The sequence below is a fragment of the Aegilops tauschii genome, chromosome 6 (genome assembly GCF_002575655.3).
Source record: "Aegilops tauschii subsp. strangulata cultivar AL8/78 chromosome 6, Aet v6.0, whole genome shotgun sequence".
NCBI classification, from domain to species: domain Eukaryota; kingdom Viridiplantae; phylum Streptophyta; class Magnoliopsida; order Poales; family Poaceae; genus Aegilops; species Aegilops tauschii.
In genome coordinates, this window is record NC_053040.3 from 22,327,960 (window position 1) to 22,341,067 (window position 13,108).

General features: G+C 45.5%; 1 protein-coding gene and 1 pseudogene across 1 annotated transcript; one reads left to right on the forward strand and one right to left on the reverse strand.

The window, feature by feature from the left end:
• The first annotated feature begins 327 nt into the window (after nt 1–327).
• Nucleotides 328–3,212, forward strand: LOC109766545 (uncharacterized). Its single transcript, XM_020325326.4, has 2 exons — nt 328–1,769; nt 2,851–3,212. The coding sequence occupies exon 1, from the start codon at nt 437–439 to the stop codon at nt 1,751–1,753; it is 1,317 nt and encodes a 438-aa protein (XP_020180915.1). The 5' UTR covers nt 328–436; the 3' UTR covers nt 1,754–1,769; nt 2,851–3,212.
• Nucleotides 3,213–4,823: 1,611 nt separating this feature from the next.
• LOC109766543 (disease resistance protein RGA5-like) lies at nt 4,824–10,289 on the reverse strand (annotated as a pseudogene).
• Between the last annotated feature and the right edge of the window lie 2,819 nt (nt 10,290–13,108).

Below are 13,108 nucleotides of genomic sequence, written 5' to 3' on the forward strand. Positions count from 1 at the left end.
GAACCACATACGGATGTATATAAATGCATTTTAGAGTGTAGAATCATTCATTATTCATTTTACTCCGTGTGTGGTCCATGGACTTATATTTAGGAACGGAGGGAGTACAATTTATCATTTTATTTGGGAATTGATTTTTTTAAATACGAAAATAACCACTCTTCATATTATCAGGTTGCGTTGGAATCAGGCTTAGCATTTCGAGGTAGGCCTTCATGTTTTTGCCGTAAAAATAGACGATTCATTTTGTTTAGCTGAGATGATTCATATTTGTTCAAAAAAAGCCGGACCACACAAAAATGCATATACTCCCGTCCCGTGGTAAACCAATTCTCCAGATCGGACACCTCGCTCGTCTTGTTCCCCCAAATTCCCACTGTTCACTCCCGTGGTCCGCTAGGGTTTCCGAGGTAGCTCCTCGTCCCCCGGCGGCAGGATGGGCGGCGGCGCGGCGGACCATGGCCAGGCCAGCGCCCACCCTCGCCCGGAACCGGCCGTCCCCGAGCACCGGCGCAAGAAGCGCCGTGCTCGTCTGCTTCCACGGCGCCACGGCGTCCAGGAGATCCCCGATGAGCTCGTGGCGGAGATCCCCGACGAGCTCGTGGCGGAGATCCCCGACGAGCTCGTGGAGGAGATCTTCCTCCGGCGGCCCATCCTAGCCGATCTGGTCCGCGCCTCCCTCGCCTGCGTCTCCTTCCGAGGCCTCATCGCCGACCGCTACTTCCTCCGGCGCCTCCGCAAGCTCCACGCCCCACCCGTCCTCGGGTTTCTTAACGGATACCGAGATTTCTTCCCCGTGATCCCGCCTTCTCCTTTCGCGTCCGCAGCCAGCGCCGTCGCCCTCGCCGCCGACTTCTCCTTCTCCTTCCTGCCCGCCCCCGCCCGCGACTGGAAGATCCTGGACGTCCGCGACGGCCGCGTCCTCCTCAAGAGATCTCCCTCTAGCTGCCATAATCGTCCCCTGGTGGTGTGTGACCCCTTATACCGGCGGTACCTCCTGCTTCCCCCAATCCCTTCAGTCGAGGAGTGGGTTCCTCACTCGAAAAAAAAGAAAAAGAAAAAAAAAGTGGTGTGGGTTCCTCGTAAACTGCAGTGCTTCCTTAAAGTGCAGGAGGAGGCCGCAGAAGAGACATCATTCACAGTGATCTTGATTGCGAAATCCGGAGATAAGCATACCGCTTTTGTCTTCTCTTCCAGTACGGGACAATGGCGAGCTGGTCCATGGACACCATGGACTGCAGAGTTTTCTTTGGCTTTCTTCTCCTACCTCCGGTACGCATATGGCTGCTTCTACGGGGTGACAGAGTGCACCGAAAAGTTGCTTGTGCTTGACACCCGGACAATGGAGTTCTCAGTTGCTGACCTCCCACCTGAAGCAAGAGTAGAATCTGTGGATATAGCCATTGTGGAGGCAGGGGAAGGCATCACTGGGATGTTTGTGCTTCCACATCTCACATCTCACATCAGTTATCTGATTAGGCAAAACAATGGTGGGAGTTCCAGCCAGTGGCGGTTGGAGAAGACAATCCGACTGGATTCTTGTTGGTACAGTTTCACAAATTCAACAGGGAGGCACTTGCTCTTGTTTCATTCAGGAAGCTCATCGCTCGATAAAGGCACTTTCGCGCTGGACATCCAGACATTCCAGCTTGAGAAGGTGTTTGCAACACCTGGCAAACCCATGCCATATGTATATAGCAACTTCCCACCATCATTGCTATCGTCCCCAACAATATCGAGTGCTGCTTCATAGTTCATTATTCTGATCGGTAATCCTTGTTTACATTTTGGTAGCTGTTACTTTTTCTGCGATTGTGGCAAAATTAACCAAGCCAATGAGCATAATTGTGATATATGCGTTTTGCCTGTTCTAATTGCTATATGATGGACAAATAAAACTAAACATCATCCACACTATAAGTAGCATTTTGGAGGCCTCATGGAATCATTAAAAAAACACCAGATGGCATTGATTCGGATAAATGTTTTTGTGATCAAGCTAATTGATGATATTACAAGTTTAAATCCAGATCACCGTTTTTATTGTTCCAAGTCAAGCATGTGTTATCTTGTCCTTTCTTTTAATAGATATAAGGAGGCGGAGAGATCTTCTTTTTGTCACCTTTACAACTATAAATTTATCTCATGATGTTGATTTGACATAAACCTGCATAACTTGCCATTAAAAGGTAGCAAATAAGAGGCCGAGTCATGCCGAGTCATTGTTACAGTTAATGATGCACACTTGTATATGATGTGAGCAAAATCTAGCTTGAATATGCTTTTGCTCCATGGACTTGCCATTAAAATAGCAAGAACAGTTTGTCCGCTTGTGCTTACAAACAGCTTGATTTGAAATCGTTGTTTAGAAGGCATGTGCCTCTGTCTTGGTCCTTCAATGAAGGCACAATCGCAGAAAAATGAGTTTTCGTAGGATGACAGAGCACACACAGGTTGTTGAGTGTTGCTACTGAGGTCTCTAAGTACTTCTTTTCCTTGAGTGGGAAATTAGGTAACTACTAGGTAACTTATGAAGTCTTGCAACAGAAAGCCATTGTTTCTTCAAAACTTTCAAGTTCTTTTTGGATTCACTACATTTATTTTTTCCTGCTATGTATTTCAACTCGGACTGCTAACTACTCTGGTTAACGCATAAAAGCGAGTGTTTGAGACTTTGAGGTCGATAAACCAATTGGACCATGGGTAAAAAGAATTTAGAAGGTTGATTTCCTTTGTGTTGTGCTTCTTCCCATGTTTCTTCTGAATGTTGCCTGTCATTTCCTTCCTGTTTGCCCCCAAGCTTTTGAATATCTGCAACTTGAATACTCCTAATTTTTAGATATTGGGCAGGAGATTGCACATGAGGAGATGTTGGAACAAGGCTTGCGCTGCAGTGCTCAAGCACATAGTCAGCTTGGTCAGAATAGTGCTGATGCTAATGCTGGAGGTCCGGCTGATGTGTTTGAGTATTGAAGATGGTGCCGAGTGTTTTTTGGTCTTCTTGCGATGTATTTCAAGTTGGTCTGTAATATGGTCATCCTGAAGGGGAGAACCTGTAGTATTTTATCTTGTGTTCCTTAATCCAACATTGATTGTTGTGTTTGTTTGTCAGCGAGAGCATTGATGGTGTTTAGTTTATGGAATCATTAGTTGAACTAAGACTTTGTAAGAAGTTGTGGAATGGAGCTTGTGAGGTACTTATTTGGAATTAAGGAGACACGACGATCTACTAGAAGTCAGACCTGCACTGTTGATATACTCTATTTTGTTTACAGTCATTTCAGAATTTCCAATGTCACCGCAGAAGAAGAAAAAAGTAAGCCTAGAGATGAGATAATGACCTCTAAGGTGACTAGATTTCTGCCGTGACTTTTTTCTGGCTATCTATTTCAATCCGCATTGCAGATTAGGAACAGGACTTCTTCATCTCAGATTTTTCTCCTTTTTATATATGGTTGGAGTTTATTATTGTGTGCCTTTGATCGAACTACGATAGGTGCATTTGCCAAATAAGGTAAGTAAAGGATCAGTATGTTTAAGAAAATGTGATGAAGTATGTCAATGTTGACTGTCAGACTTCAAACTAACTATGATCTTGCTGTATGCATGCCTGCCATCTGAATCTGCTGAGAAGAGATGAATGGGCTCGGAGTGCAGGTGTGATGTATCCAGCTTGGTTGTCTACTTGTCTTCTCTGAGCGATCAGCGAGGTATTTTCGTGTTCTTTGAATGGTACATTTTTGCGCTGTCTCTCACAACATGCCTTTTGGTGGCGTTCCTGAGGAACAGTCGCTGCTTCCCTTAATAACAATCAAAAGATCCAAGTGATAAGGAGTAGATGTTGGGACATCGAAAACGTTCCGAGATCATGGGGGTCCGATATTTCATGGTAAAGGAGGGCTTCACAAGCTTATATACGAAATGAATTCGGTACGCACAATTTGTGCAAGTGGTAAAACTGCAGGACGTACTGCAGGACAAATTGCACTAGTTTGGGTCGACTGGTGAGGTCAGGCAACTTGTTTGAGTCAGCTGGCGAAGAAATGGTGCACATGACAAGTAGGAAGTAAGTATTACACATCTACATACCATATTTTTTGATAAACAGGGGATCGCCCCCGGCTCCATTTCATATAGAAAGAAACCTCATCTACATACCATATATGAGTGCATCTTTTCTAAGGTGAACTTACAGCAGAGTTGAGCGAATTACACGTCTAAACTATAATTCGAACAGATGACATCCAGTTTGTTACACAAAACGGAGCGAGTATGATCTTCCTGTATACATGCCTGCCTAGTGAACCTGAATCTGCTGAGCTGAGATGAGTGGGTTCAGAGTGTCCGTGTCGTGCTTCGATCTTGCTTGTTCTTCTCAGACCGATCAGCAAGGCGGTGGTGATTCTGCTCTTTTAATGGCGTTTTCATCATGCATTCTAAAGCCTTTGGTGTCGTTCACTGAGGGACAGCGCTGCTTCTAAGACTACTTCAGGATTGCACTCTGTTGCTTCTAAGACTACTTCAGGATCGCACTCTGTTGCTTTCCTTAACAATCAACTGATCAAAGTGCCCGTGGGTGTTTTTCTTTCAAGAGCCAGATGATGAAGTGCTACCGATGTTAGGATATCAAAAACGCTCTAAGTTCATGGGGCTACTAACAAATTTACCTATGTCCTGATATTTCATCATCTGTGATAAAACTCAAGGACAGCGATACTGCTGTGTGACAATTCGACCGCAATTGTTGACGAATCCAATCTTTGGTGCTAGGACAAACCACATAAAAACAAGCTTATCTGGGTGCATTTTTTCTCAGAACAAAATTACAGCAGAACTGAGCAGATTACACATCTACATTTGTATTTTGAACAAGGTTTACGAAACTTCAGGCAGATGGCATTCAGTTTGTTACATAAACAGAGTGGCAAATAATTCAGAGGCCGAGTACTATCTCCTGCATGCCAACTTTTCTAGTCCTCATCAGAGTCGATGTTATTATCACAATCATCAGACAAAGGACATGAATCATCAGATGAAACGAATACACTGGAATAAAGTCGATCGAATTTGATTTCAACACGAGGATTGCTGAGGTGCATGTCGATAGCACTTCTCAAGGCAGATTCAGCACTTGTCAGTTCAGATTCCGTAGCGTCCGCCCCTCCAATTTTTGCGGAAAACTCTTCAAATGCTGACAAGTGCTGGACGCCGGCTGGTCCACGCCCGTTCTGCTCCGACCCCTTTGGCATTGTACCTCAGGCAGAGCCTCTGGAGCTTGGGCATTGCACCAGCCTGGAAAGTCAGGTAAGACGGGCTGCTCAAGCAGACTTCAAAACTTTTTAAAACAGGGAATACCCTGTCATAGATGACAATCGTTTCTTTAGGATTTCCTTGATGTATAGATAGAAATGGGTGAGGCCAGGTAACTCTGCTAGAATACCAATATCACTCCCGAGGACAGTGATGCTCAATTCTTTCAGGTTACTGAGTTCTCCCATCCAATTAGGGACCCTTGAAAAGAAGAAGCCATAAGCATAGAGTATCTCAAGGCGGCGGGGAGGAGGTGACAAGGCCATCAAGGCATCATTGCAGCCTGGAATATTCAAAACCAGCATTTTCAAGCTGATACATCTTCCTAAAGAAGAGTTCAGAGCATCCAAGCGGCTCTTCCGTTCACTGCTGTCAGCCAAAGAAGAGCTGATGCTGAATTTTATAGCTGTCAGATTGGTGAGCTCTCCCAGGTCCTTGATGTTATCTAGTGAGTTCAGCATCAAATCAAATCCGCTTACACATCGCAGCGACTTCATTCTACTGATCCCATCAGGTAGTGGATATCTATCCCAATCGAGATTCAAGAACATCAAGCATGGCAGATGAACTATATCTGATGGAATATTCCTACTATGAGGTGCATCAAGTGTCTCCAGGTGTCGTAGCCCTCTGATCTCTGCCGGTAGCTTGTACGAATCCCAGAAACCATTAATCGCTAAATATCTTAGCTGATATAGCTTACACAGCCCAGTGGGGTCGAGTTCAGCAGGCCCATATACATGGACATGAAGAACTCGAAGGAATTTGAACAATCGCAGAGGAGGCATACTGTGCGAGTCACCAAAGATCATAACTGACCGAATTTGTGACATGCTAACTTTACACGGTAACATTGTTCCATCACGTGGACCATCCAAGTGGAGAGACAACCGAAGGACCTTGTAATCCAGTTTTTCGATGACTTTAGCATCATCCAATACAGTCAGAAAATTCTCTTCTCTACACTTAGACAAGATAAGATCGAGCATCATATCATGTACTTTGCATTCCACGGCTGACCCTTGATTGTTAAATTTTGTAGGTTGAATAAGGCTCCTATTGACAAGCTCGTTGAAATAACTTCTTGCAACCTTCTCAGCATCTTGTCCGTTCTCTTTAGGAACAAAGCCTTCCGCGATCCACTGAAGTTCCAAATGAGACCTCCCTATTCCAAAGTCCTCTGGATACATGCCAAGATACAACAAGCATGTCTTGAGATGAGGAGGAAGGTTTTTGTACCTGAGGTCTAAGATATTCCTCATCCCTTCCAACGTGAAATTTGTTCCCGAACCTAGAGAATTCCGTACATGTTTCCACTCCTCTTGGTCGAAACTTTCATTTGCTAGCATGCCTGATATAGTAATGATTGCAAGAGGCAAACCATCACATTTTTTGAGAATTTCAGTAGAAACATCTCGAAGCTGGTGAGGGCAAGCTTCTTCAGAGTTGAATATCCTACCAAAAAACAGTCTTTTTGAGTCTTTATTGCTAAGTGGCTTCATTTTGAAAATATAATAACTGGAAGGGGAGCAACAAGCCTTAGCCACATTCTGTATTCTTGTAGTTGTTATTACTCTGCTACCAAGACCATTATCTGGGAAAGCACTTTTAATAATATCCCATGATGGTGTATCCCATAGATCATCAATTATAATCAGGTACCTACCAAAGAATACAAAAAGGTGTCAAGTCAAGTAGAATAAATTTATCGAGAGAAACTGATTGTTTTCAATTAAATTTTACTTTTGATTGAGAAATAAAACAAGCACTGATTAGTTGCATGTTCTACCTGGCATTTTTTTTCCAAACCATCTAGTAATTTTCTCCAGAGTATTTACTCGTGCGACAAACAAAGAATACCAAGTACATTAAGAAAAATAAGTACCTCTTTTTTTGTAGATACTAGCAAAAGTGCCCGAGCGTTGCGACGGGAGGATTTTTTTCATAATCTTCACTGGCGATGATCACATTTTGTTCACATCTCATCGCATGATTTTGAAAATTTGTTCACAAATGCAAGAAAATGTTTCTTTTTTTAAATTTTTATTCACAAATTGAAGCAATGTTCACATTTTTGAAAAAATATCATGGTTGTCAAAAAACCTGGTAATTCAAAGAATTATTCTGAATTTCAAGAAACATTTTAAAAAACATACTATAATATTCCGATCCACCCTGGCAGCTAATTCTTCAAAATCCACGCGGGTATATAGTGACAAAGACTCAGAAGCATTACTGTTTAACTACATAGCTTCGATCATTTGTGAACATTTCTACAAATTTGAAAACATTTTTCACTATTTACAAACATTAAAAATATGAACATTTTTTTTATATGGTGAACGGTTTTTAAGCATTTTCTTTTGAATGGGCGAACAATTCTAGAATAGACGAACATTTTTTCGAAATTGGTGGATTTTTCTTGAAATTTATGATAGGGGTAGATGATTTCTCAATCCCATTAAATCCATATTCGATTCCTTCCCATAAGGGCCTTGCATCACATCCACGATCCATGCTTATCCATGTATGTTAATATCCTTCCATTCCACAATCCTTCAATCTATCCTTCCTTTAATACACCGTCACATCAACCCACAAATCCTGCCCATGCCGGGTGCACGTCCATGATCTATTCTTGCATGTACGTGAATATCTTCCCATTGCACAATCCTCTATTCATCATTCCTTTAATACACCCTCCAAGACAGCCCATGATTCCTTTAATCAAGGGTCCTGATTGCCTATTTTAGCGATCTTGCTGATATTCAAACTCAACTGCGAACATATATAAACTGGAAAGAGTCGGTCTAAAGAAGCAAGGTGGGACAATTTAACATGAAATATGGTTGCACAATCCTCTATTCATCATTCCTTTTATGCTTTTTTTGCAGCGATTTTATGCTGAGTAGGCCCAGCGGTGCAACAACTGCATCAATACATACTTTTTTATTGGTACAATTTCTTTTTGTACATTGATGCTATATATACGTGCGCTGGTGGCGGCCAGCAGCCCGAGGCCCAAACCCGTTTGAAATCATAGAAATATAATACAACCTAGTTTTAGCCACAATAATTAGTTCTCTAAGTTGGTTGTCACATTGAATCACCTATGATATGAAGTCAGAGGTCTTTGGTTCGAATCCCTGCCCGGCCCTTATTTTTTAACATATTTGTGAGGTGTCAATCCGGGACCTAGACGGGCCACAGAGAGCAGGTTGAGGCCCAATCTGCTGTGGGGCGGGAGCAGACTTAAGTGCGCGCTGCGTACGTGGCCCATGCATTTTTTCTGAACTTTTTGGTACTATTTTTTGTGTCCCGTCCTAAAAATTATACCAAAAAGTTCAGAAAAAATGCATGGGCCACGTACGCAGCGCGCACTTAAGCCTGCTCCCGCCCCACAGCAGATTGGGCCTCAACCTGCTCTCTGTGGCCCGTCTAGGTCCCGGATTGACACCTCACAAATATGTTAAAAAATAAGGGCCAGGCAGGGATTCGAACCAAAGATAGTACCACCTTGGATAGAAAAACAAATCCCAAAAATATAATATGGGTGAACGGATGAAAAAATTAGCGAAACACACCTTGCTTTATTAGTAGGTATAGATATTCTCTAAGTTTGTTGAGAAGAACATTTACTTCGCAATCATGTAGAGATAATCCACTCCCAACTTCAGATAGTAAACTACGGACAAGTTTTGGGATGTTTGGCTTTTGAGATGCTGGCACAAATGCACCACAGCCAAATTCCTCCTTGAGCCTCCGGTATACCTCATTGGAGAGTGTTGTTTCGCCCAGGCCTCCAAATCCCACGATGGATACCACCTTCAAATGTGTGTCCTCATCTTTTAGCCAAGTGACGAGCTCATCCGTCGGCCCTTCCACACCAACAAGGGTAGCTGCATCCTTATAGAGAGTGGCAACTCGTGGGTCAATGGTCACATCGCTTGACGAAGGAATATCAAACTTATACCTTCTGCGCCGTTCACTTGTTTCACACACGAGTTTCTTGACCGCTTCGATCTGGTCAGCAATCTGGTGACGGGCTATGGAAGTTTTGAGGCGTCGGATAGTCTTCTTGACGAGCCCATCCTTTCTAATTTTGTCCCCAATCTTACGCATGAAGTCATCAATGATGTTCTCGATGTCAAAAGACATCTCCCTCACTATGTCTCTCCACCTCTTGGTTTGTAGATCTAGGTCGGACACTTCTGCAAGGCTCTCAAGAACATCTTTCATGCTTGTGAGCTCATCACTGATGAACTTCGCCTCCTTCCTCAGGTTCTTCAGCTTGGAGAACTCGTCACCCATTAGGGTGGCCAGCTTACCCAGCAGGGGTTTCATCACGCCAGTAGAAACACTCACCGCCATTGCAGCCGCCATATCTTGTTCTTCTTCTTTGCTTCACCCAAAAAAGAAAAAGGAAATCTTGCTCTTGATCAGATCGATTCGTTCTCTAGTTATGCATCTGCAGTATTAACAATTTAACATTAACATTATGTAAGTCATGTAAATCGAATCCCCATGTGTAATAGTTAACTAGACCAGCAGCAGCAAATATCCTTCATGCATGTGGATCTGAACCCCCCAAAAAAGGTCATGCGTGCCGTGTAACACTGAATGGGAGTAGGAGTACCAAAGTTAACATATTTCTGGTACAAATATCGTTACAGAAAAATCCGCCAGTTTTGATGTGCAAGACGCACAAATCATGGTGAGCACCATGCGACATTACAGATCTGTGGACCCATACTCGCTCCCAGATGAGCAGAAATAGGAGAAGCTAGCTCAGGTAGGAGTGCATACCTCGATGCCTCCGCCGCCACGGTCACCCGCGCCGCCGTCGCCGGCCGGCCGCCCAATCTGGACCAGATCACGGCGTGATGCAAGAGGGGGGAGGGCGGATGAGCTCCTATGCAAGAGCAAGACTGCAACTGTGCGGTGCCTGCCAGTGAGAAAGGAGTAGAAGAAAAGGTGAAGGGGAGACTTGGGGTCAAGCACGGTTCCGCGTGCGCATTTACCTCTCTGGCGGTAGAGCTGCCCTACCCGCCCCCCTTCTCTTCTGTCTTGTCCATCACTTGTACTAGCACGTATGGCCGACACTAGCTTTCCTTTGGATGCGGAGTTCTTGCACTGTAGACGCCTGCGCCCTTTAATAAAAAGCATTGAATCTATCATAAAAATTCACCCGAAGTATAAAGGATCTCAAACTTAACAAAAATTATTTCGAGATTTCGAAACCACCAAACGATCACCACTGCCGCCAAAATGATCCGCCGACGCACCGATGTTGCCGCTCCCCTATCAGAGCTGGCTTGACCTTGTTGATGACAACCGGGAAGTCTTTTGTGCACGTGTCCCTAAGAGTATCTCCACTTGCGCCCCCAACAGGCCCCCAGGGTGAGTTTTTTCGCACCGGCGCCGAAAAAACCTCCCTGGCACGAATAACCCCCCAGTCGCGCCCCCAGGACGCTGAAATCCGTCGGCTCGGTCTCTTTTTTGGCCCGGCGATCCCAGGCCGAACCCAGCGCACTGGGGGCGCTTGGGGGCTCCGGCGAAAGGAAAAAACCGTGCCCGGGCCACCACTGTCAGGCGAAAACGCATCTTGCACGTCCAGATTCGCCCCCCTCCCCCGCGCGCACGCCCTCCCGCCGTCGTGCTGATCCCGGCGCCGCCTACCCACCCACCGCCGCTAGATAGGCCATTCCCCCGCCGGAAAAGAGAGGGTTCTGCCGCGGCATCCTCCACCCCGTTCTTGGGCGAGCCTTCCGGCGCTTCGGCCACGCAGGGTTGGAATACCAACGGCTGCGCGCCTACCACGCCCGCGAGGTGTTCAGCGATTTGTCTGCTCGGCGATGGACTTGGACAATGAGGAGGCGCTCGCGGCGCTGCTGGAGGAGGAAGCCAATGCCAACGCCCAGGACAAAGAGCATCTCATGGTCCTCGCCGCCCTGGCTAGCCTGCTCGCGAGCAATGCAAAGCCGCGGTGAGGTGGCTCGGCGCCGGGCCAGCTGAAGGCAAAGCAGAGGCATCGACTGGAAGGCTATTGCTTGCTCTACTCCGACTACTTCACCGGCGCTCCACTACACGGCGACAAGGTATTTCGGCATTGTTATCGGATGAGCCGAAAGCTCTTCCTCAGGTTGTGAATTCCATCCATGAGTTCGACAGCTACTTCAAGTGCAAGAAGGATTGCACCGGCACACTTAGATTCACCTCACTGCAGAAGTGCATGACAACTATGAGGATGCTGGCATATGGAGCTCCCAGCCGGTGATTCACTGAAAGACTATGGATGCATGGCCGAGTCCACGACCATTGAGTGTTTGTACAAGTTCTGAAGGTAGTGGTGGCAGTGTTTGGACCGCAATACTTGTGATCACCCAATGCTGAAGACACTGCTCGATCGGATCCTAGCACAGAATGCAACAAGAGGATTTCCTGGGATGCTTGTAAGCATCGACTACATGCATTGGAAATGGAAAAACTGTTCATTTACTTGGCAGGGGATGTACAAAGGCGCCAAAGGCAGTTGCAGTGTGGTACTTGAGGCAGCGGCCACACACGACCTCTCGATTTGGCACTCCTTCTTTGGTATGCCAGGAACTCACAATGCCATTAACGTACTGCAGTGCTCCCCTGTCTTTGCCAAGCTTGTTGAAGGTCATTCTCCTCTGGTGAACTTCGAGGTCAATGGGCGGCACTACAATAAGGGATACTACCTAGCAGATGGCATCTACCTGAGATGTGTTGGAAATATGCCCTAGAGGCAATAATAAATGGTTATTATTATATTTCTTTGTTCATGGTAATTGTCTATTGTTCATGCTATAATTGTGTTATCCGGAAATCGTAATGCATGTGTGAATACATAGACCACAACGTGTCCCTAGTAAGCCTCTAGTTGACTACCTCGTTGATCAACAGATAGTCATGGTTTCCTGACTATGGACATTGGATGTCATTGATAACGGGATCACATCATTAGGAGAATGATGTGATGGACAAGACCCAATCCTAAGCATAGCTCAAAGATCGTGTAGTTCGTTTGCTAGAGCTTTTCCAATGTCAAGTATCTTCTCCTTAGACCATGAGATCGTGCAACTCCCGGATACCGTAGGAGTACTTTGGGTGTGCCAAACGTCACAACGTAACTGGGTGACTATAAAGGTACACTACGGGTATCTCCGAAAGTGTCTGTTGGGTTGGCAAGGATCGACACTGGGATTTGTCACTCCGTATGACGGAGAGGTATCTCTGGGCCCACTCGGTAATGCATCATCATAATGAGCTCAATGTGGCTAAGGAGTTAGTCACGGGATCATGCATTGCGGTACGAGTAAAGAGACTTGCCGGTAACGAGATTGAACAAGGTATTGGGATACCGACGATCGAATCTCGGGCAAGTAACATACCGATTGACAAAGGGAATTGTATACGGGATTGATTGAATCCTCGACATCATGGTTCATCCGATGAGATCATCGTGGAACATGTGGGAGCCAACATGGGTATCCAGATCCCGCTGTTGGTTATTGACCGGAGAGGCGTCTCGGTCATGTCTGCATGTCTCCCGAACCCGTAGGGTCTACACACTTAAGGTTCGGTGACGCTAGGGTTGTAGAGATATGAGTATGCGGAAACCCGAAAGTTGTTCGGAGTCCCGGATGAGATCCCGGATGTCACGAGGAGTTCCGGAATGGTCCGGAGGTGAAGAATTCTATATAGGAAGTCAAGTTTCGGCCACCGGGAAAGTTTCGGGGGTCACCGGTATTGTACCGGGACCACCGGAAGGGTC

Bases quoted from the DNA above. Each gene is read 5' to 3' on its own strand.
- LOC109766545 (XM_020325326.4), top strand. From the start codon at position 437: ATGGGCGGCGGCGCGGCGGACCATGGCCAGGCCAGCGCCCACCCTCGC.